The sequence below is a fragment of the Diceros bicornis genome, chromosome 18 (assembly GCF_020826845.1).
Source record: "Diceros bicornis minor isolate mBicDic1 chromosome 18, mDicBic1.mat.cur, whole genome shotgun sequence".
NCBI classification, from domain to species: domain Eukaryota; kingdom Metazoa; phylum Chordata; class Mammalia; order Perissodactyla; family Rhinocerotidae; genus Diceros; species Diceros bicornis.
Window position 1 is genome coordinate 44,079,860 of NC_080757.1, and position 25,577 is coordinate 44,105,436.

Here is a 25,577-nt window from a genome sequence, read left to right on the forward strand (position 1 = left end):
TAAGAAACACACCTAACTTTTAAAAATTGTTCCAGGGCAGGAGTCTGTTTCCCAAGAGGGAACTCCCTGCCCTCCAGGAGTAGCTTTCAAATGCTCAGTGCAGCTGTGGGTAAATGTGCAATTGAATTGCCTCCTCTAACCACTTTTTTTTTTTTTTTTTTTAAGATTTCTTCTTTTCTATCTCAGAAAAACATTGAACAGAAGTTTCAAATGTATCAAAGTTAGGAGGTCAGACTACAAAGGACTAAGAAAAAGTGAATAGCTAACAAAACGAACATTCTCCCTCTTTGGGAATAGAATTACATATGAATCAATTGTCAAGTTCTTTAAAAAAAATGGAACTGGCTGGAGCTCAGCTGTAGTCAGTACTTGCAGGTCTTTGCCCATTAAATATATTTAATATGTGTGAGCAACGACTTACTGACTTGCCTGTAGCTATGGAATTAAAAGTCAAGAGAAAGGGAGGAAAAAAGTAATCTAGATAAATGACTTTATTCCCTCAGGTGACATCCAGTCAGAGCAGATCCTCAGCACTGTGCAAGTTTTAACAGAATCATATATAGTGAACAGAGAGGTAACATGACTTATATTCTGCTAAACTACATGCCTCTTCACTTAGGCTCAGTCTCTCGAAGGCAGATCTAAAGAGGATTCACTCAGCTGCACGAAATCCATTTGACATGAAGGGGTTCAAACTCAGAGGCCTATGAAGCGTCAGTCGCTGAAGATTAGGCCCGGGTGCCCCACTCCCACTCTCTCCCCACATACATAAGAGGCATTAACTTGATCATGGACCTGCAGGCATCAAAGGGAGAGGAAGGGGTAGGGATTGGGGAGAAAAATCCACATAGTTTCTTCTATGCAATTATTGAAAAAAAACTGCTGAAACTAAAAAAACGAAGAGTAGAGCTATCTGACAGATTTATCTTTTTCCAAGGAAAGAGCCAATACATCTGTATATGCACGTTTACCAAGAATAATACTAAGCAAAGTGATTAGTCTGTAACTTTAATTTACTGCTCACAATGGAAAATAAATAAATTGGCTTAAAAATAGTCCAGCTGAAAGTTCAATAGATTAAACTTTAGGTTTCTGAAAGCCACAATTTTATTTTAAAATAAATTTACCAGCAAAGATTAAAAAGCATTCACTTCGTGTTTCCAATTTATTATTGGTCCAAGAGCCTATTTCAGATGTAACAGTAAAACTTAAACTTCACCTCTGCCACCCACTGCTCACATTGATTAAATGGCAGGACTAAGCAGTAATACATAATGCTTAGAATGCAGCCAGTCTATCCACCCAGGACCTGGGATAGATTCATTCAACCAAAGTCTACCGAGCACCCTATTATGTGTCCAGCTCTGTTCTGGGGCTGTGGATTCAATGTAAGTGAGACCAAGGTCGCTGAACTCATAGAGCTTGGTAGGGATACATTTATTATCTAACTAGTATGTCAGGTAAGGACAAGAAGACACAGGATGGGCACATGGAGGGGTGGAGTTCCCAAAAGAGGAAAGGTAAGTTGCCAGGAGACGTGAAAAAGTCCCAAAGAAGTTTCATGTCTTTGCCCAGTCAGCAGCCTGGGGCTGTTTTCTATGTGATCCTGGATGCTTCAACCCTACTGCAGTTTGCATGAAATTTCCAGGAACCCAGCCAGGGGAAAGTATACAGAGCCTAAGTCTAACCTGTACCACTCAGTTAACTTCTCCCTTCACATAGTCTCTCAGGCCCCTTTCAGTGTATGTGCAGTAGCTTCCTGATCTCTGATGGACAATGCCGTCCCCCTCCATCAAGAATTTTCTGTGACCTTGGATAACTCACTGACAACCTGTGACAGTCAGTACCCTCGTCTCTAACATGAGGGAGCAGCAGAACAATTGCTCTTTGAAGTCCTTTCTAGTTCTAAGATCTAGTGATCCCTAAATTAAAACTTAAGGTAACTTTATAATCTTTTCTTTTCTTTTTGAATTTTAAGAAGTGGGAAAGATAAGTACCAATAAGTTATTGTTTGATCTCAGAAGCAGGCTACTAATATCAACTTGAGTTTGGAAATAATATAATAGAATTATAACATATTAATTAAAACCTTAGCAAAGGAAATATAAAACTTCTTGGTATATCATGAAACTTCTATGTTTGAATCACATGGAGAAGGAAGCACCTTACCTGTAGGGACATCTCAATCAACATTAGTAACTTCTTGATTCCTATCCAGACCTTCTTCCCTTTGACTTGCTGTGCAATTGTGGTACGTTCCTTATCCCTGAAGTTGCCCAAAAGCTACAAAAACAATAAAAATAACGAAAGCACTTTTATAGTAAGTGCATCAACAACTTTAGTTAATTCTCACATTTATCCTTAAAAGAACAGTGATAAGAACTACCCGACTGGTTCAAGTTGACAGGATTCCCCCATATTTTAAAATTCAACCTGACCTTCCTAAACCCATTAGGTGTAATTATAAAAGTGAAAACTGGTATCCTAAATCTTGTTTTCCTATAGATCTCCATTATAATTTAGAGATATATTTGCTGGGGGGAAAAATAGTAGCTCCAATCTATAATAAATATCAGTTAAAATTTTTAACATTCCTTTCTAGGAACAATCTGTATGTGTCAAAGCAGACTAAATTTAATTCTCTTACCCGACCCCAGCACAAAAGCTGCTCAAACAGGTAACCTGGAGACATTTATCATATAGATAATTTCTATTTTGTTGGGAGTATGCCCCGGTTGTATGGGTCTTGAGGATTTTAAGAAGCCTTCAATACTGCTGAACAAGTCACTAGATAATATTTTCTAACAGATCTCATCAAGTCATTTGTGCACATTGATACTAATCAAAAGTTTAATGAAGAGTATATATATTTTTAAAATTAAAGACTTTGTCATCCTCAAAAAAATGTAAGAAAATATTTCCATAATATAAACTTTTTTTTTTTGGTGAGGAAGACTGGCCCTGAGCTAACATCTGTTGCCAGTCTTCCTCTTTTTGCTTGAGGAAGATTGTCGCTGAGCTAACATCTATACCAATCTTCCTCTACTTTATATATGGGACGCTGCCGTAGCATGGCTTGATGAGCAGTATGTAGGTCTACACCTGAGATATGAACCCACGAACCCTGGGCTGCCAAAGCAGAGCGTGCAAACTTAACCACTATGCCACTGGGCTGGCCCCCATAATGTGAACTTTTTTTTTTTTTTTGAGGAAGATTGGCCCTGAGCTAACATTTGTTGCCAATCTTCCTCTTTCTCTTTTTTTTTTCTCCCCAAAGTCGCAGTACATAGTTGTATATCCTAGTTCTAGGTCCTTCTAGTTCTTCTATGTGGGACGCCGCCACAGTGTGGCTTGATGAGCGGTAAGTAGGTCTGGGCCCAGGATCTGAACCGGTGAACGCCAGGCTGCCAAAGCAGCATGCGTGAACTTAACGCCTGCGCCACCTGGCCAGCCCTTGCACTTTTTTTTGTTTTTTTTTTTTGTGAGGAAGGTCAGTCCTGAGCTAACATCCACGCCAATCCTCCTCTTTTTGCTGAGGAGGACTGGCCCTGAGCTAACACTTATTACCAGTCCTCCTTTTTCTCCCCAAAGCCCCAGTAGATAGTTGTATGTCATAGTTGCACATCCTTCTAGTTGCTGTACGTGGGACGCTGCCTCAGCATGGCTGGACAAGTGGTGCGTCAGTGCGCACCCAGGATCAGAACCCGGGCCGCCACTAGCAGAGGGCGTGCACTTAACTGCTAAGCCACGGGGCCGGCCGCCCTTGAACTTTTTAATAAAGCAGCTCCTTTTATTTCGGTAGCTTTTTTGAAGTTTCTAAGGTTTTAATCATTGTTTCAACTTATTAAATGCAAGTAAATGGGCTGAAAGCTACTATGAATGAATGAATTTTCTATATATTGATTACTTTACCCTCCTCAACCCACATTCCATGTTTCTGGTTCATGTAATCTATATGCATTACTCATGCTGGGCACAGAGTAATTCATTCCTGGCAGGTTGTATGCTGCCTACACTGAGGAGTGGGAAATTAATTCACTCTCACTGATAGCCATCTCTTCTTCCTCTAATTCCTGAAAACAACTGAAGGTATATCCTAGGTCCCACATGTTCTAGGATAACATAGAAACTAAACATCAGGTGTGATGTCTGTGGCACCCCTTAGCATTATTTCCAGCCTTGACTCCTTTCTTATAAACAGTGTGCAATCCATTAACTCATTTTCACCTCCAAAGCCTCTAACAGCTGCTCTCCCGTGGCAATGTTGGGCACGTGGATGGTGGTGCTGAAAGCGTTAAGCATTTCCATCTCCTGAAGGACATCTTTGCGGCTAGTGGTCCCAATGATAAGAAGCTTGCGGCCCTGATCATAGGGAGAAAACATGTTAAAATGCATAGGGTAGGACCGATTGGGAAACTAGAGTAAGCCTGAACAATACCCATTTATTTAATTGCGGAAATGTGAATGATCAGGCAAAAGTGAAGGAAAAAGTTAAGAATTTTCCTCTTGAAATTCTAAAAAAAAGTATCAACATGATTCAGAAAGAGCAACATTTTCTTCTCATTCACATCAATAAAATAATGGATTAGTAAATCAGGGAGATAATACAAAACAAATAGGAAGATACTTCAGCATATGTTGTAATTCATTTTTCACAGCCAACATGGTATATGTATGGTGGGAATTGAAAAAAAAAAAAAGGAAATGAATGAATGGAAAGTCTGTATCACCCACTTAGCAAGGCTTTAGTATGCAATTTAGAAGGAATAAGGTAATAATAATAGTTTACATTTATGCAACACTTAACTGTGAAAGGCAAGGTGTTAAGTGCTTTACATAATTGTGTCATTTAATATTTTAAAATTTCATTTTTAACCCAAAAATATACAAAAAATGCTTAAAAACTACAGCAGGCCTATGCCACCATTCCTGATTCCTCTTCTTCACAGGCAACCATTTTCAACTCCCAGCTTTTCTTCTTGTATTTACCACCTTATCTTTAAATAACAAGGTTACACTACTATTTTTAGATTTTTATTTTTGGCTTTAAATATTATTTACTGACCTCCTGTTATGGATGATGCGGATCTAATATTAATTTTGCACTTACCCCCCATATGTCCCTTTGCTCAGCCTTCCAATAGTTATTTCATTGTCTTTGGTTAAGTCTGTATTCAGTATTTATTATAACTATATAAATATGACTTACAGCTAAGCCATGTGGTAGCGTACTATTAACTTTCCTTTTTTGGGCAACATTTTGTTTTTATTAGAGTTAATAATTGCCATTTTTCCCCCTTTGCTTAGTTTACCAGGTACTTTTCACAAGTTGACCCCCAAACACAACCATAAACATCCTTTCAATACATTCAAATACATTAGAGAATTAAAAACAAAAACAAAAAACGCCCAACTTTTTAAAAATTCCTTTCCTGGAGTCCTCTGTTCTCAGAGCTCAAGCTAAATTGACTGCTATCTAGGCCTGCTGCACAGCTGGAGTTCTAGAACTTTCCTCTCTTCTCTGTTAGATCCCTTGTATCCTAGCTCTTCCTTTTTCTTCATTTGTTCCCTCTTTTCTGTGGTGCATATACTTCAAAAGCTTCCTGAGAAAAGGTGTATGGGAGGTAAAAATTTAAAGACCTTGAATATCTCAAAATGCCTTTATTCCACCCTAATATTGGACACTCCATTTATACTTGATAGTTTGGCTGGGTATCGACAACAAGGTTAGAAATAATTTTCCCCTCAGAATTTTGAAGGCATTGCTCTGTTGTCTTTTAATTTTCAGTGTTGCTGGCTAGAAAACTGATGCCATTCTGATTTTCTGACTCTTTGTTTCTAACTTGTTTTTTTCAAATATAATTTTTAAGGAATCTTTGTTTACCCTATGTTCTGTAATTTCAGACTAATGTAGGCTGACATAAGTCTTTCTTTACTCATTTTGCTGGCACTAGATGGGTCCTTTCTAAACTGGAAACTCCAATCATTTAGTTTTAGGAAATTATCTTGGATTATTTCTTTGAGATTTCCTTCCATTCATTTTCTGTTTTTTTCCTTCTTCCTGGAACCTCCTTTTGTTGGATACTGGCATAGACTGATCCTCTCATTTTCTTCTTTTTTCTCCTGGTTTTCATTTCATTCTCTTTCTAATATTTTTTAAATTAGCATCAACTTTATCTTCTAAGCTTTATATTAAGTTCTTTCTATAATATATATATTTTTTACTTCTAAGAGCTCTTTCTTGTTTCTTTTTTTCATTACATCTTCTTATATTTGATGGGTACAATACCTTATTTTAGATCTCTGTGAATATTACACATTTTTAAAAACATTTTATTCTGTTCTCTGTTATCTCTGTTTCCTCTGAGTTTCTTTTTCCTGTTTGTTCATTGGAGGCTTTCCTCAAATGTCTAGTGATTGTTGGATGACTATTTATACTTAAGAGGAAACTAATGACTGGAAGTTCTGAGTCTGAGGGCATCACTACAGGATGATCAGATAAGACTTGGCTGATTATTAGCGGTCCCTCAAAGGTCAGTATGTGTAAATTTTTCCCAGAGAAGAATCTTCCAATCTCCCTCCTGAGGGCTATAAAGCCTAGTTTCCAGCATACTGAGAGTCAATGGGGGAAGGGGTCTGGGTATCTCACCATTCAATATAGACACTTCACTTACTCCTACTTGTAGTATGGCACCTCTTTAGATCACTCTCTCACTTAATGTTCATTATCATCCTGAGAATTAAGTACTAGTATTACCTCTATTTTACTGATGAAGCTATTGAGCCTCACAAATGTGAGTAATTTATTCAAGGTCAAGTAACTAATAAATGTTGGAGCCAGGAATGGAAACCAGATCCAGAATCCAAAATTACATACTGTCTTTCTTCATGAAGAAAAACACATTTAAATAAATGTTTACTTGGAAAATGGAAGAGTAATAAATTTTAAACTTATGTCACTGGATTTATGATACACACTCATTCCACAGATAAGGCTTTAATACAATCATTAAGCCTATTCACATATCTTAGAAACTCAGGATGCTAAAATAAATGAGCAAATAAAAAAATTATGATGCAGAAATTAAAATAAGTGCAAGAAAAGATTTTAAGAAATTGAAGATGACATGCCAAAACAACTTCAATTTGGGTTTTGTAAATATTACACCTGTCAATAAGGCACATTAGCCTTTCTCAATCTTACTCATTGTTTTTGTTCATCTACTGTGCCAATAACAGATAAGGAACCAACATAAACAAAGGCATATCAAAGAAACAAAGTGGAGACCTTCTGGTACAATCAGTGATTGGCATATCAGATGACTATACAAAGACAATGGGATAGAAGTGTACCTGTGAAGTATACCGATGAAAGGATAATCATTATTATTTAAGAAATCAACTAGCCAAATTCAAACACATTATCAACAGACCTTTACCAATCTCTTAGATGAATATAGAGCAGACCTTGTATGGAGAGACAGACAGATACAAAAGAGATCATTACAATACAGTATGGAAAGGTGGAGGTATTACGTACAGGATGCCATGGTAGAGGGAAGAAACATGTGGTAGAGAAAGCGTCTTTCTCTGGGGGAGATAATACCGGAACTGAGTTTTAAGGAATAATTGGGAAGGTTGATTGGGAAGATGAAAGGGATGGACATTCCAAGCCAGAAGGATCAGAAATACCTAAGTCCAAAGGCAAAATAACAAAAACAAAAACTGGGGCGTTGGAATAATTACGAACACATCAAGACATATTAACTTCGACTATAACAGAAAAGTGGTGCTTTTACACTCCACGTATTTTTCAACACTAAATTCTAGTGGTACCCTTAGGAACGTATCCCTGAAGGCTAACAGATGCCAAAGCCCATACAGGCTGGTACATTCTCATTACATTTAAAGGTAACTGTTGGGCCGGCCCCATGGCTTAGTGGTTAAGTGCGCGCACTCCGCTACTGGCGGCCCGGGTTTGGATCCTGGGCGTGCACTGACGCACTGCTTCTCTGGCCACGCTGAGGCCAAGTCCCACGTACAGCAACTAGAAGGATGTGCAACTATGACATACAACCATCTACTGGGGCTTTGGGGAAAAAAAGGAGGAGGATTGGCAATAGATGTTAGCTCAGAGCCGGTCTTCCTCAGCAAAAAGAGGAGGATTAGCATGGATGTTAGCTCAGGGCTGATCTTCCTCACAAAAAAATAAAAAAAATAAAAAAAAAAATAAAGGTAACTGTTACTTTTCTTTTTTACTTAGGTTTTTAATGTTCCATAGCCCATAATTCAAACTCCCTCATCTTGCTCCTCTCTCATGGAGGACAATGGTGGCCCTAGAAAAATGGCATTGAGTAAGAAACTTCTTACTTATCCCAGAAAGTGGGAATTGCCATTTTCCTAGTGAAATTTTCTGTTCCGTTGAGAGTGACTATGTTCTTCAGAGTGTTGAAAGACTGGGAAATGTAGAGCAACTTATAATGAAGAGGCTAATTTACGTTTTGCTTTTCTTCTTGTTTCACAAGTCTGCAAACACTGCAGAGAGGTCACGACCCAGGCAAGTTTAGGCCTTGACTTGTAAAGCATCATCTTTAAAAAAACACCGAAAAACATTACCAAATAATAAATTGTGCTGGGTCATTTTGTATATTAATTAGTGGTAATGCTCATGAGGAAGCTTTATCATGAAAAAACAGCTCTGAATGTATTAATATAAAAATCACATTGGAGAGCATTTTGGAGGAAAAGCTGCCAGCATCATAAAATAGGAAGGCCAGCTTCAAAAATAAAAGTAGAGTTCAACCCAAGAGGGAAACTCCAACTTGTTAATTTGTGGCTACTAGTCTTAAGCCTACAGCACCAAAACATGCCCCTTGATGGAAAGAAAATAAGTAGAGTGATAACTTATTTGGAAAAAAAAATTGTTCCCAGCATACTCTTTACTGAGATTTGTTAGTCCTGTTGCAATAAAGAAAAGGCCTAAATAAAATGACTATCTGCCAGTCGGATTATGATAAACATTGTTCCAAGGTTAAATAAGTATTAGTTAACTAATTCTTAGTACCATAAGAAGCAACTCAGGTGAAAACATTACCATGAAAAAGGCAGGGCTCAGTCAGGTGTTGATCCTTCAAAAAAACACTTCTTTACATGATGAAGAATGAACCAAGTACTAAGCAGTATCTAAGCCTTTTGCCACACAAAGGACTAACCAGATAATCCACACCCTTTCATAGGTCCTGCCCATTGATTGGCCCCAATAAACTGATTTGTAACAAAAGTTCATGTGGAAGAAAGCTTTTTTTGTCTTAAATAAAAATGCCACCAATATAATGCTGTAGTGAAATGGAAGGGCTGATTTTAACCTGTGAACAAAAGTAAAATCAGTTATGCCATAAAGAAAGGCCATTCTTTCCATATCATTCAATGCTGAGCAAGTGTAATACACTCCTGGTAAGAAGAATTAACTGTGAACAATTGGAAACCCTGAAATGGATTAAGAGGTGAGTTTAAAAGTGCAACTCAAAACTGCTGTGTGCTGGGGGCCTTAAACTTTATTTTCTGCTTGTTAGAATTTGAGGTTTTTATAAATGAGAGTGAAAAATTTCAGAATATTAAGAATTTATAAACCTGGTAAATAAAAGATAAAGTAGATTAGTTTTTTTTGTGTGTGAGGAAGATCAGCCCTGAGCTAACATCCATGCTAATCTTCCTCTTTTTGCCGAGGAAGACTGGCCCTGAGCTAACATCCGTGCCCATCTTCCTCCACTTTATATGAGACGCCGCTGCAGCATGGCCTGACAAGCGGTCTGTCGGTGCGTGCCCGGGATCTGAACCCGGGCAGCCGGCAGCGGAGCACACGCATTTAACTGCTACACCATGGGGCCGGCCCCTAAAATAGATTAGTTGATCATACTATTAACAAGAATTTACTCTGTTCAGGTACTTATGGAATCATGAGATTTGATTGGTGCCTTAAAGTGATTACAATTTAGCCAGGAAGAGCAAATACATACTCAGAGACCACTACCAAGTAATACATCAGCAAATACAAACTAATAATGGCTAAGGGGACACAGCATATGGGGACAGTTACATTGGAGAGGGGTCATCTAGGAAGATTCCTGCAGTATTGTAGAGAGACTGACAAAGAGTAGGCCCTGGAGGAGGAGGGAAGGGTCTCTGATGCTACCAAATCCTATGTGGGTGGTGGAGGCAGCTGAGCCAGGGCACTAAGGGCTGAAATGGAGTCTTTTTAGAGAGATGGGGAGTGGGCAGCCAATAAAAGGAAGACTCAGAATGTTAAACTCAGGAAGGAGATTTAGTATAAAAAGCAACAGGAAACTAAAGAAGGTTCTTGAGGGGGAAGAACTGTGATGAAGAGAAAGATGATCCTGGCAGCTACATGCAGGATGGTCTGTGGCCTTGAGAAAGCGGCTGCACTATGACACGCCAGTTCTAAGAGCAAGCAGGCCCAGGAAGCATCTGCACCTTTTCACCAATACCTCACACAACTGGCATCCTTTTTAATGCAAGCCCAGGGCTGGCAGAAAGCAAGGGAGGAGAGGCAAGGTCCCTGATGAATAGGCGGCTTGGTGCAGTAGAAAAAGTACAGGCTCCATCATTCACAGCTGTGTGATTTGGGCTAGATTTTTTAAACTCTCAGCACCTGTCTCCCCCTCAACCATAAAAATGGGATTAAAAATCCTACCTACCTGTCAGAGTAGAGCACGAGGTGAAGAATGCTTGGGGGAGGGGGCTTTGCCATCACTTTCAGAGGAGGCAAGAATGAAAAGAAGTGAGAGTTTGAACGGACAGTCTTGAGAGGAACCTGAAAAATCATCCCCTGCCTAGGATGTCAGGAATGCGTAACATTAAGGTGGGTGGACGAGCAGTGGGGCGCCTGAGAATTCCTCTCTTCCCCATAACAACACAGGGCACCCGCAGCAAACGCTACAGAGAGAGCACATTCTCCCAGAGGGCCAACGTTCACTCTGTGTCAGGGGAAGATGAGAGCTCCAATCTTCAGCTTAACTAGGGTTGCGGTGAGGCCCAGATGGGGCCTGAAGCTAAAGATCAAACACCCCCTCAGAAGGAGTGGTGGCAGCAGGTGAGAGTGAGGGGCCTCAATGAGAGGCAGAGACTTCTGAGGAGAAATTCAGGGCACAGGGTGTGAAGCAGCTTTGCTAGTAAGAGGTGCTTTAGTCCACCAGTTATCCTAGCTTCATTCTTGAAACAGAATAATTTCTCATATTTTTACTTTGTATTATTTGATATAGATTTAAAAAAAATTCTACCTACCATAGTGCTTGTACAACTTTATCACTGCGTTTATTTGCAAGTCTGAATCTTGTTTCTAGCCTGTCAGCTCCCTGGGGGTAGGAGCCATGTTTTATTCATCTATATCTTTGCAGTTCTTAGCATGGCATGCCTGGCACACAGAAGACACTCCTATGTTCCCTCTGCCTAGAATGCTCTTCCCTTATATATCCACATGGTTCTTTCCCTCAAAGTCAAGGCTTTGCTTGAGTGTCACCTTTCCACAAGGCCTCCAGAACCCCCCCACAAGCCCATCTAAAACTGCAACACCCCCTTCTTCATCTCCCTGTATCCTGCTCTTTCCCCGCTCAGCATGGATCACCTTTTAACATACTAGATACTTTACTCATTTACTGTCTTTACCTATTTATTGTATTTATTGCTGGTCTTCCTTCATGAGGACAGGATTTCTATCTGTTTGGTTTTATTGATGTATCCAGGGCTGGCACAGTGCCTTATAACTAGTGAGAAGTTAACAAATTTGTGTTGAATGAATGAATGGTGATCTCAGTGTAGGTTTCAAGGGTAGCAGATCACTGCTTCCTTGTTAGATTCTCTCCTCTGGCTCTAGAAAAATGCACATTATACCAAGTGTTCAGCAGGAAAATAACTACCTACCATTTCAGAGTGTCTCTGAGCCCCAAGTGTTGAATGCCATGATAACAAGTTTTAAAGAAAATAAAATAGAAAAAATGGCATGTATGCTTCATTCACAATATGAGTAGATGCAAAGGCTGTCACATGTCTTTCTTTTAATCAACTGATCAATCAATAGTTAAGCTATTGATTGGATAACACAGACTTCTCTAACAGAGAAAAGATAAGATTCATTAGAAGCATTAATTTAAGCTAGCAAGATAACAAGTATTACTAAGCATCTCCTACAACTCCTGGTTTCCCCAAACCAAGAGAAAAAAATTGAGTACCATTAAAAACAACCAGGAGTCTGGACCGTGCAAGGAGAGGAATGGGGCCTCTTTGCATATCCCGCATGCATTTCTGATTTCTCATGCTCAAATGTCCGTAACTTTTTTTTTTGGTAGTTAAATGTTTAAGTTGAATACCAAAGGAAGGATGTTTCAAATAAATCATGCTACAACTAGGCAGACAACTACTAAACTCTCCATTGGATTTTACCCTGAAGCAAATTCTTAGTCTCCTTCTTTGTCACCATCCTCATGTGCGGCAAGTGGGGCAGACGACAATAAGGAGGGGAATTCATGATGTAGATTGGATATGAAATGAGAAACTTCAAATAATTTTATTAAATAATTACTATAGGCAAGAGCAGACTGCTTTGTGATATTAGAGAGTATTTTAGTACCAATTTATGAAAAAGACACTGAATCACAGATTTTACACTCGGAGTAGCTCTTAAAGATTACCTAGCCTAAAGATTACCTAGTCTTCTCCTTCTCCCTCTCCTGGTTATTTTGTAGATGAGAAACCTGGGGTGAGAGGCGAAGTGACCTGTCCGAAGCTTTTACATCCAGGGAGGGAGCTGAAAATACAGTCCAGGCCTCACTGGTATTTCCACTATGCTTTGCTGTCCATTGTTCTTATTTGTGTAATTTTTAACTCATATCAGCAATAGCTGATCTCTTAATTATCAGTTAGGTAGATCTATCACCTAGAAATGATGACCTCTGAGCTCCTAGAAGAAAAGGTTAATAAATAAATTAAGAAAATAAAGTTGTAGTGACCATGCCACAGTATTCTTAGTGTCAAAAGGAATAGTTTTGTAGACGTGCTCTCTCATTAGAAACTTAACTAAGACGACCACTGGTTAATAGCAAACCCAAACCCCTCAACTTTGCACCCATAGGAGATTTTCCTACCTCTCTCAGCTTTTAGCTTCCCGTGCCCTAAAACAATCCCTGTGCTCTAATCAGATCAATTTTCTTCTTCTTTCTCATTTTATTTCTATCTCTGTGATTTTTATTCATAGCATTCCTTTTTATTAAAATGCTTTCTAGCATTTTCTACCAGTTTGCAATTATTTCTTATGTTCAAGATTTTTCAAAACTTGCCTTCTCTCCACACTCTGCTCTCACTGAACCCTATAGAACCTGCTTTACTCCTTTAGGCACCAATCTTTCAGAACATGGATTCAATGTGCCCAGTAACAACACTTCACTTATCTGGTGGCCAATTTGCTGAACAATTTCAAATTATCCAGAACACAGCCAAGAACCAAGAAATAAGCAAAAATCCTCTAACTTCTAGAACTGAAAAAAACACGATAAAGTGAGGTTCAAGTGACTCTACTCACAGGTAGAGCCAACTTATCCATTAGGCACAGTGGGCACAGTGGAAAGGGCCCATAAAACTTTGGAGGCCCACAAAAATGTTCTATTTGCTTTTAAAATCAGAAGAAAAAATGAACTTTCAGGTTGAAGAAAATGTTTTAAATACCAACAGTTGGAAAACAAAATCTGAAATTTTTTTTTATGGAGGAAGGGCCCCACAGCAGTGATGACGAGGCCCTGCTCACAGGGAGTCTCCTCCAGCTCTCATCGCAGCCTCGTTACTCTTACTTTACAAACAGTCATGAGTCCTGGGGGTTGCCTTTCTTAGTTCACAGCTGACAGAAGCAGCGAATTCGAAGGGGGAACTGTCAGGGGCAGGCCGACTGACGCAACTCACTTGGATTCTGCAAGTTAACAGCTGAATCATTAAACATTAACAGTAAAACCATTAAAAACAAGAAAAAGTGTAAAAAACAACAAAAAAGGGCACACTGGGCCTACTTAATGACTACCAGGCTAGAGTCTTACACATTCCAATAGTTCTTGCTGTTTCATGGATTACTGACCCATATGATTGTGGTTTGTAATGATGATCTTTACTCATTAACATAGTGTTTATTATACTTTGTTTCAGACACCAAAGATGTATGTAGCCATTTTTTTCCTCTTAAAAAAGGCTAAAGTATAACAACAATTGATATTTAAAGAGGTTAAGCTTTAGTCATTTGGAAAAAATGAAGCCTTTGATTTCTTAGGAATTTCTGTTCTTCCCTCCAGTGAAACTGAATATGCCATGTGAAGCCTAAGATAAGTAACTGTACACAAAACATATCCTTAAACTCCCAAGTATTAGTAGGTAAATAATAAAAATTTGCTAATTCTGGCACAGGCCCACCTTTCACTGTCTCTCCCCATTGCTGCAGAGCTGGAATTCCTTAGCACGGCACAATGGCCCTGATAAATCTCCCTCTTGCTCATCTTTCAAGACTAAGATCAAGAACTTCTATTTGTGAAACATCTGCAGATTTTCTCAGGTAAAATGGACCATGCTTTCCTTTATATTCCACTGGAACCCACATAACTTATAAAACCTAACTACATACATCATGTTTACACATCTTTCCCCATCACTGGATTGTGACAGGGACACTGGGAAGCCTCTGTATGAACGAGAAAAAAACACCCCTTCTAGGTGGACGAATTAAATAAAAGCAGTCATTTGGGTGAGCGCAGCCACCCTTGCTCCCATCCCCCAAAGCCCCAGCACCTTGTATGAGTAAAAAGGCACCCCTTTCCCTCTTCCTCAGGGTTAGGGTTGTCAGATAAAGCCCTGAGTATAAGTATGTCCCAAACACTGCAAGGGATATACTTACACTAAAAAATTATTTGATGTCTTTCTGAAATTCAAATTAAACTGGGTATCCTATACTCTTATCTACTAAATCTGGCAACCCTAATCAGGGCACCTTCAGCCCCACACCAGGGTGCACAGCTTGGTGAGCAGAGTGTGGGCTGGATGCTAACCCCTACTTGCCACTTGACCTTGTGCACATATTGTGTACAAGCTGAACAACTGAACAGGTGGTCCTGGATTATAAGCTCTTTGAGGGCAGGTACAATGTCTTACTCATCTTTGTATTTTTATAGTGTGGAAAAAATGTTTATTAAACGTACATCCTAATAAAAGCATATATGATCTTGCATAGCATAACGACATTGTGGTCAATGATGGATTGAATATGTGACAGTGGTCCCATAGGATTAGTACCATCTAGCCTAGGTGTGTAGTAGGCTACACCATCTAGGTTTGTATAGGTATACCCTATGATGTTTGCACAACAACAAAATTGCCTCATGACCCATTTCTCAGGGCGTATCCCTGGTGTTAAGTGATGCATGACTATATTCCTTAAAGTAATATTTCGAACTTGCATGTCAAAAGAAATATTTTTGGATAGAAAAGAAACTTCCCATCTCCCTTTCACGAAACCTAATACAACTGTCACCATCTATCTTGATCAACTTTAGTCACGTTGGCATTCAACCGTCCTAAGTTCAGACTGGGACCACTGCACTGAGCCCATGCCAGGTGGGTATCCAAGGACAACTGTGAGAGTCATGAGGCACTGTCACACTTTCACTCTGAGGACCACAGGGTGTCTAACAGACCAGACCTTAAAGTAAATCAGCCTTAAAAGAAAAAACAAGGTTAAATAAATATATTATACATAGACAAGCTTACATGCAAAGGTAGATTTATTTAACTCTGTTAGTCAACAGCAAATTAGTTGTGAAGGATTGGAATTAAAGAATTTTGACAGTTATGCTACTAAGTTAAAAAACAAAACAACTGTATACACATTAAGTTTTAATTTTTTCCTGATTATAAAGTAATAAATGCTTATTGTAGAAGACTTATAAAATACAGAAATAAAGAAGAAAAAAAATCACCTATAATCTTACCTTCTAAGACAGAGCAGTTGCCTTTAAGATGGAGAAATAATAGAATTTCCTTTTCCTTTTATTTATTTATTTATTTGTTTTTTAATTTTTTTTTTAAAGATTTTATTTATTTATTTTTTCCCCCAAAGCCCCAGCAGATAGTTGTATGTCATAGTTGCACATCCTTCTAGTTGCTGTATGTGGGACGCGGCCTCAGCATGGCCGGAGAAGCAGTGCGTCGGTGCACGCCCGGGATCCGAACCCGGGCCGCCAGCAGCGGAGTGCGTGCACCTAACCGCTAAGCCACCGGGCCGGCCCTCCTTTTATTTTTAATTTCACTATTTAAAAAATTTCCTTTTTTGTGGGGCCGGCCCGGTGGCGCAAGCGGTTGGGTGCGCGCGCTCCGCTGCGGCGGCCTGGGGTTCGCTGGTTCGGGTCCCGGGCGCGCACCGACGCACTGCTTGGTAAGCCATGCTGTGGCGGCGTCCCATATAAAGTGGAGGAAGATGGGCACAGATGTTAGCCCAGGGCCGTCTTCCTCAGCAAAAAAAAAAAAAAAAAAAAAAAAAAAAGAGGAGAATTGGCGGATGTTAGCTCAGGGCTGATCTCCTCACAAAAAAAAAAAAAAAAAATTTCCTTTTTTGTATATGTTTTAAAATGAACAGCATCTTATAGAATAATAGATGTATAAAAACATTGGGAGGATGAGCTCAAATGTTTTTTTTACTGGTGTGGGTATGTGTTCAAAAGTTTAGAGGCCACTGGTACAAAGGCAATCACAATAAACCATGTTGGCATACTTCCTCCAGTCCTTTTCTTTATCACCGAAATCACAAGTGAAAACACTATGAGAATAATTGAGGATTAAGTGAAAGGTGATTTAATAGTTATGGAGGCAGTTTCTGACATAGGCCCCGTTTATACAGAAAATGGGTCACCAGCTGGGTGGCCATAGAGCCTTTCAACTCACTGCTGTTCTCCCCTCCCATTATTACTCTCTTGCTCCGGAAACTGGCTCCCTTCTTCCGCTTGCTCCAGGGCTAGCCAAGGCTGGGTCTGCAGGAGCAAGATGGCTGGCAGCCAGGGGAGAAGGAAGCTGCTTTGCTCTTTCCTGCTGACATTTCTAGGGCTGGTTTCTTCCACAGCAGCCACCTGGAGCCTAGCTCCTTTGATATGGGTTGGTTACTTTGTTGGTTTTATGTATTTTCCGTGTGAGGAAAGACAGAGTCAGAGTGTTTTTTAAAGTGAATAATAAACTAATAATTGAGTCATGCTTTGCAGTTTACAAAGAACTACAATCAACATTTATCTTATTTCTCACACCTAAATATTACTATTGTTCCCACTTTACAAATGAGAAAATCAAGACTCAGAGTTAAGTGGCTGAATTCAAATTTAAGTCTTCTAACTCCTGAGCTCTTATTTACACTGCCAATGCCAGTTCTATGTATAAAGACCCACCAGCTCCAAAATATCCATTCAACAAATATTATCATCTATATAATCTAAATAGGTTTAAAAAAGAAAGAAAGAAAAAAGGTGGGGCCAGGTAGATTATCTGAATCTTTCCTTGTGAAAAGCACTCTTTCCACTCCCCAATGTGAGGGGTAAGTAGGACTGTCAAGATGAAGATGTACTTACAGACCAAGTTGTGACTTAAAAAGATCAAGGCCTGGTTCCATCTATATTACAATAAGTATCAGGAATACTGATGGGTTGTTCTGGACCCTTTGTAACGTTCCCCTTATTGGTTCTTCTTACCCAACAGCTGTTATGCCACGTAGTATAAAGCCCCTAGGAAATCGCCAAAGATCTGTGTACTTGTTTCAGGGACAGGAAAGTAGGAGAGAAGCTGTGAAACGCTATTCTGTTCCACAACGAGTTAAGAGAAAATGGGAACTTTAGTCACCAGCAACAAGTGACTGCAGGGAAAAAGGAAGTAGGTGGGCCAGTCCCTGGAGGCTGAGGACAAGTGTAATGGGTAGTGTCCTTGGGGATCTCATAATGGCCAGAAGCCCTGGCCCTCCCTCTATTCCTTACCCTGCTGAACTCTGAAATTCCTGTCTCTTCTTCATTCTCCCTTTTATAAGAGGGATCTACAATCCCCAAAACAGACTATTTGTCTTATTTTGGACACATGATGCTTCCAAATTTCATCAAATAGGAGATGGGGAACCAAGATGTCCCTATTTCTTTTCCCAGTATTGCAAATGAGGGAAGTTGTACCTGGGCATTCCAAGTTGGAACCCTGAACTCACTTTCTGTAGAAATTTGCTATATATAGTAGTTACATTCTTTAATTTTCCTATCCTACAAGCTAAAAAGGTCCTGGGGACTATTTAAAGGCATCGCTTTTCTTTTTAAAAAAAAAACCTGGAAAATACATTTCTCATTCCATACAACAGTCTTAATAAAATACTAGTCCCTTTAAGAACTCTGAAATAGTAACAAAACAGGAAGAAACAGAATCTTAGATGTCAACCCCTAGGCCTCAAGCAATGGGAATATTCAAATCACGCAGGACAAACATTCATTCTCTTTTTGAAGATCTTAGGATAGGACTCTATAAATCTATTCTTCACAAATAGCATTCTCCGTGGACAATGGCATACTCCTATTTTTCAGTAACTCCATGCTTTTCACAATAGGCATTAACACCTTATATCTGTGTAGTCCACAGGTTTACAGAGAACTTCTGTTATTTTAGTTGCCCCTCAATGGGGTAGGTAAGGCAGGAGGAATTATCTCCATTTTACAGATGAAGAAATAGACACAAAGATATTAAAGGACTAGGCTATAAAAGCCAGAAGATGTCTGAGCTAAGACTCAAACTCAGGTTTTCTGACTCCAAGTCCAATACAAAGAGTAAGTTGTGCAGACAGGTTCTCATAACTAGATTCATGGCCCCATGGAATACTATGATACTATAAGCAACACTTTTCTAACACTGATGTCATGTTACAGTAACATATTTAAGGCAATGGGGCTAAAAGATATTCTGGCAGTGAGAGAATATTTTGTCTCAGCACCAGCAGCATTTCTCTGATGATTAAAATTTAGATACTTAATTTGAGTTATCTGAAAATGATACATATACATATATATATCTTATAATTTTTTTTGTATTCTTAATACCTATTATAGATGTGCTCTACCAAAAAACAAAATAAAACCCTATTTTGAAAACATGGTTTTATTCAGGAGATATTTGTAGCAATGTTTTATAAAAGGACTCACCAAATTTTTCAGTTTTTTGATGTATTTGAAATTGTTCTACATATGTATGTGTTATATATATATGATTTAAACAGAACTTTCTGAGACAATCTACTATGCTAAGCAAAGTATACTTATAGAGAATTTTATAAAATATAGTAGCCATCTAATAAATGGGAAAATTGGGCCACTACACTGTCAATCATCATATAGCTTTTTTTCAGTAAATAAGTCCAATGTAAAAGTCACCACATCAGTGATTACAATTAATGTGTCTGGCAAAATGACTAAACCTCTTTCCTAAAGTGGTTATATATCTTATTGAGTCATATTGTAGTCATTAGCCAGAGTTAATTTTGAACAGACAGATGGAGAGATACTCATGTTTAGGCCTGCATGATTTGGAGTCTCCTCCATTATCTGCTTATTTCACTAGAGCAACCCAAAGCCTGAAGAGTTGCTTAATATTACCAAGACTTCCTAATAACATATCTGAAGTAAGACTGTACTAAGATGTCATAGAAGAATTACATAAAAAGCAATCTTGTCTAGAGACTGATGACTTTAAAACGAAACCCATGGAGAAACAAATATGTCTGCCTGAGTTCCCATTAGGAATTTACTAACAGTTTCCTATTGGTTTACACGTTATGCCATTCCCAGCTTTGAACTCTGCCTCTCTCTTATTAGGTAATATTCCTAGGTGCCAGAGTAGTGAGGAAGTTATTTTTTCCAACAACTTTATACTTTAGCTAAAACTCTAACACCTGTTTGTTAGGTCTGAGTTCTACTTCACTAATATTGCTATGAATTTGGAATGATCTTTTGTAAGAGTTTACAGTTTCCAAAGAGTTTTCCAATGGATATGCTGAAAATGAATTATAGGGAGACTAAGATATCAATTCTCATCAGCGCTTGGGAAGGCTGGGTGGCCCTTGGGGAGGCTGCACCTCTGGCCAGCTGTGAGTGGCCTCATCCATTTATCCAAGTGCATCATCACATGTTACCATTTTCTATATGCCATGCCATGAAAAATGTTGGGAACACTGAACCAAAAAAAGGAATGGTTCTCCATAAATTATAAGGCTATTCTGGTACATATAGATGAGGTTTTCCAATTTGATTCTAAAAAGTCAAAAACTCAAGTAAACTTAGCACTAAAGCAGTCAGGTTAATGGGCTTAACTACTCTCACACTTGTTGAGGAAACTGGGAAGTCATGTCATTTTACAGCCTGAGGAGTTCCTTTTCAGGCACTTTATTTTGTCTCCCAAAAAGAAAAAAAGAAGGCACTAGAAGAGATCTATGAGGAAAAGAATCAAGCCGCTGGTGCCGCAGGTTGCGGGAAGATTTACCTGGCCTTACTGCTTTACTCCTGCTCCTTCCTTGACATTAAGACTAAGGCTTTCATCCTCCTGATCTTGAAAAGCACATTCCCCTCAACTTCCATAAATCTGCAAAACTTGAAAAGAGCCCCAGTGTCATCAAGTGAAAGAGACGGCTTTAGGAATCTCACTGGAAGGAGGGGTGTCTTCAAGCCGCTCAGTGCTAAGCCGGACATTTCCTAACACTGGACAAATTGTACGTCCAGCTCAGGGAGGGTGAACTGGAGTGGTCTTTTACCCTCCAAGCCAATTGTTAGCTTTTCACAGGAATCAGCAGGGAAGCACATGTGAAACCTCTGTGGTGACGGTGAGCACCCCCATGCCTTGTGTGACTCTGCATGTAGATGAAGCAGCCTGGGAGCTTTCTTAGCTGCTGCTGCTGAGTTCTCAGAGCAGCCCTTTTCTCCGGCGTGGCTCCCTGCTGGGACAGCCCTTTTCAATTTTTCTATCCCCCCTCGATCTCTTCTCCTGCAGAACACAGGGAAACCTGATTGAAATAAAGACCTAGGGAACATGTTTTATTTTCTCCTGTTCAATCCATTTTAGAAAAGCTTTTAATTGGTTTTAAAAAGATGCTAAACAAAATGTGATGATGTTTTTCAGTCTTCATGAACTACAGATACCACTTTTTATACTTTCAAAGGGCTAATAAATCAATCATGAAATTAACTCTCCAGATAAATTTAAAGCAAATTCACTGAATACCAGGTTCATTAAAAATCTATGTATTTACTAAGAAAAATTTAAAATTTAAAATGCAAAGAAAATTATCCTAGTAACTGAAATCTGACTTGAATTTTCAGTTCTACACTGAAAATCCAAAACCAAAGCAATCACAAAGGGAAAAAAGGAAGGCTTGTGAACCAGTTTTAATAAGCCAATTTACAACGAGGGAGGGGAATTGGGGGAGGGGGAGAAGTTGAAAAGAGAATATCTTGATACCTAACAACGTAGTGCCCCTGAAGGGATTCTTTTATTTGAGCATGTGCACACATGCACACACAATTTTTCTGGGTGAAAGCTGGAATAACAACAAATGCAAAATTAAGGATTCTGTGACTGATATGATTACTGTATTGTATACACGTACAGTTCCTCTTTTTAAAGAAAAATGCCTACAACTTTTCTGTTTTCTTGACAGTGATAAAATAATAGCTTTCTACCAGTCTAGGCAACTCTATATCAGTCAGATTCAGACACTTTTAATATTTAATTGAAAACATCTGAAAAACCTACATAATAATTGTTTGGTAAAGTGAATGCTTCTACTTTAGAATGACAAATATTCTTGACACTGGATCAGCCTGAAAATTTTCCCGAAAGAAGACAAACTATTTTAAAAACCAAGGTGATACAGAGAAAGCATATTTTTATTTTGTTAAATATATGCCAATTAGAAATATTTCAACCATTAATTTCTTCTGCCACTGATTCACGTACGCAGCAGGTCATCTAGCAGTCCGGGTCAGTCACCAAATTCTGATTCATGACAGGCTGGGAGTCTCTTAAAAGAGAATCCCTGTCATTTCCAATCACTAAGGCAACCAGCTCTATCTTTTACTTCTTACATATTCCTGTATTCTTCCTTTTCAGTCCTTAGAGAAATTCGTCCACATCCCTTTTTAATGATCCAATGCCTGTTTCTCAGATTTCTCCCAAGCTGGGCCTTGCTCTTGGAATGCTCACTCCTTACTTCTAGCTCTCCATATAATCTTCTTTTCATCATTTCAGTAGCTTCTGAAACCATTTTTTTTTTTTTTGGTAACCATTTTATTGAGACATAATTTACATAACACAATTTACTGATTTAAAGTGTACAATTCAATGGCTTTTAGTATACTCACAGATATGTGCAACCATCACCACAATCAATTTTGGGACATTTTCATCACCTCAGAAAGAAACTCAATATCCATTAGCAGTCACCTCTCATTCTCCCCATCCACCTCTCACAGTCCTAGGCAACCACTAATCTACTTTCTGTCTCCATAGATTTGCCAGTTCTGAACATTTGATATACATGGAATCATACAATAGGTAGTCTTTTATGACTGGCTTCTTTCCCTTAGCATGTTTTTAAGTTTTGTCTATGTTATGGCATGCATCAGTACTTCATTTCTTTTTGTTGCTGAATAATATATTGTATGTATACACCACATTTTATTATTATTTATTTATTTTGATGAGGAAGATAAACCCTGAGCTAACATTCATTGCCAATCCTCCTCTTTTTGCTGAGGAAGATTGGCCCTGGGCTAACATCCATGCCCATCTTCCTCTACTTTATATGTGGGAAGCCTGCCACAGCATGGCTTGATGAGTGGTGTGTAGGTCCATGCCCAGGGTCCGAACCTGTGAATCCTTGGGCTGCCGAAGCAGAGTGCACGAATTTAACCACTACACCACCGGGCCAGCCCCTATCCCACATTTTATTTGATGAACATTTGGGTTGGTTCCACTTTTGGGTTATTATGAATAATGCTGCTATGAACATTCATGTACAAGCTTTTGTGTGGACATACATTTCCATTTCTTTTGGGTATATACCTAGAAGTAGAACTGCTGGGTCACATGGTAACTCTATCTTATAACCTTTTGAGGAATTGATAGACAGTTGGCAAAGGCTGTACGGTTTTTATATTCCCACCAGCAGTGTATAAGGATTCCAGTTTCTCCATATGCACACGAATACTTGTTAGTCCCTGACTTTTTGGTTATAGTCATCCAAGTGGGTATGAAGCAGTATCTCACTGTAGCATTAATTTGCATTTCCCTGATGGCTAATGTTGCTGAGTATCTTTTCATGTGCTTATTGGCTATTTAAACTTTACTTATTTTTGAATCTTTTCACTTTAATCATACCTTGCCAAATAAAAACTACAGCAATACTAAAATACTTAATCCCACCAAAATGAGAGGATACTCAAAAAATATATTTTTTTGAATAAGTGATGTTTATATATTTTGTCAAATAAGTTATTCATGAAGTACTATATATAAATCCCCGTGTCAGATGCTGTAAAATTTAAAAGCATACGATAATGTTGTTTCCTCAAGAATTTTACAATTATTTTTACAAAATAGAAAGAGGTATTGCTAAGTGTTTAATCAAAATGTTGCAGGTCATTTGTTAATATAGTCTCTTTATTTCTATTAGTATCTATTCTGGATTACAACTAATTCTCAGCTAGGGGATGTCTCTCTGTTTAAGTCAACGTGTACGGTATTTAACAATGAAAAGGACAAGCAGTCTAAAAAATATCATTGAAAAATTATTCTTCCCTCTCCCAAATGACTTTTAGCATAAATTCTCTTTAGCTAAAAAACTGAATATTACAAGAAATAAATTTAAATGCCTGGGAAAAGTCTCTCAATCTAATAATTTTTAAAATGCTGATTTCATAAAAAAGAATTTTTTTTGTATGTGATATACATAGATATTGGGGTTATTTATTTTTGTTACAGCAACTTTAGATATATCTATTTATGCATTTATTAAAGGAATCAGTGAAGGGAAAAATATGCTCACTTCTCTAACTTTAGCCTTAATATAAGCTAAAACTCCAATTACTGGGAATGATAGTGTATGTAAAGATGATTAAAAAATCCTTGCACAGTGCATATATGTAGTAAAATTTCAAGGTTGTTGTAGGTTATGTTTCTTTTCACTATTCTAGAAATACAAAAAACAAAGAAAAAAAGAAAAACTCTAGAAAATTAAGATAAGTCCTTTACCTTTAGGTCTAACAACACACACATATAATTTTAACTGTTAAATTAAAAATTAGATTCGCCAGTTTAACATTAAATATTTTCCATACAGCTTAGTTTATATATCTAACTTCAAACATGAGATTCTCATATAGACATTAGGAAGTTTTTCAAGGTAGTATTCAACCACTTTGTATCTGCCTTTGATTGGCATTTCTTCAAGGTTACAGCACACAGAATCAATCAAGAGAATAGGTGTCTTGTGTCATAGCCAAACATGCTCTGGCAGCCTCTACATAATTAACATATTTAACCAACCCTCATAGGTTAGTTTTAAATGTGTTAAGCTATCAAAATCCCCAGTCTCCAATAGCCACATCAATAAAAATGCAACCACATGAACCAAGATCTTGGCTATAAACTCACTCCTCAAAAATGCCACATGACACAAGAGAAATAACTCAAGTTCATCTGTGGGAAAAAAAAAATGCCTACAGGAAATAAATTTCCCCAAATACAAATTTGTAGGAAAACCTATGAAATGATAAATGAAACAAATAGGAACATGTAATTAATCTCTTCTACATTAATATCATAATCTCTCATGGAAGATGGAGGAGGTAGGGATGTGTAGAATGGTGGGGAAGTTATAAAACAACAAAACGGAATACTAATTAAAACAGTGGGATTTTGAGATCTTCAGAAAAGGAATGGAAAACCTCTGATTGTTAAGAAAATCATTTATCTTAAGATGGAAGGCCAGACCAGATGACCTCTCAAAATCCTTTCAACAACAGAATTTTATATGTTTATGATAACCTGCTTATTTAGAGAGTGCACCATTATATGCAATTTATTGGAAATATCTGTGAAAATGTTCCTTATGTTATTTTTACCTGAGGAGGTGCCTTTTTCAGTAACACAAGGAGAGCCTGTAACACCAGATTAGAAAATCGAGGGCCAATAGGAACATAATCTGGAAGAGAAACATTGCTATGTTTAGGGATTTGATATACATATTCCACACATTCAGATTTTTCTGCATGAAGAGTAAACACAGTCCTAAATAACAGTCATGCAATTAATGATAATTAGGAAAAATATCTCCAGTAACTTAACTGCTTAAAACATTATATAAGAACTCTCATCTGTAAACTTTTTAAAAAGCTTCTAAATATCCATTTTGAGTTCATGTAGACATTTTGTCTGATATTCAGAAACAGTTTTTTTTAAGGAAGGAAAAAAACCCAGGTGTA

At 38.2% G+C, this 25,577-nt stretch overlaps 1 protein-coding gene across 1 annotated transcript in view; it reads right to left on the reverse strand.

The window, feature by feature from the left end:
* NSF (N-ethylmaleimide sensitive factor, vesicle fusing ATPase) overlaps nucleotides 1–25,577 on the reverse strand; it is a 145,799-nt gene that overhangs the window by 1,502 nt on the left and 118,720 nt on the right. Inside the window, exons 17-19 of the mRNA XM_058561264.1 lie at nucleotides 25,218–25,297; nucleotides 4,228–4,362; nucleotides 2,170–2,283 (exon numbers count right to left, since the gene is read on the reverse strand). Of these exons, the coding sequence (XP_058417247.1) occupies nucleotides 2,170–2,283; nucleotides 4,228–4,362; nucleotides 25,218–25,297 (329 nt within the window). The remainder of the gene's footprint in view (nucleotides 1–2,169; nucleotides 2,284–4,227; nucleotides 4,363–25,217; nucleotides 25,298–25,577) is intronic.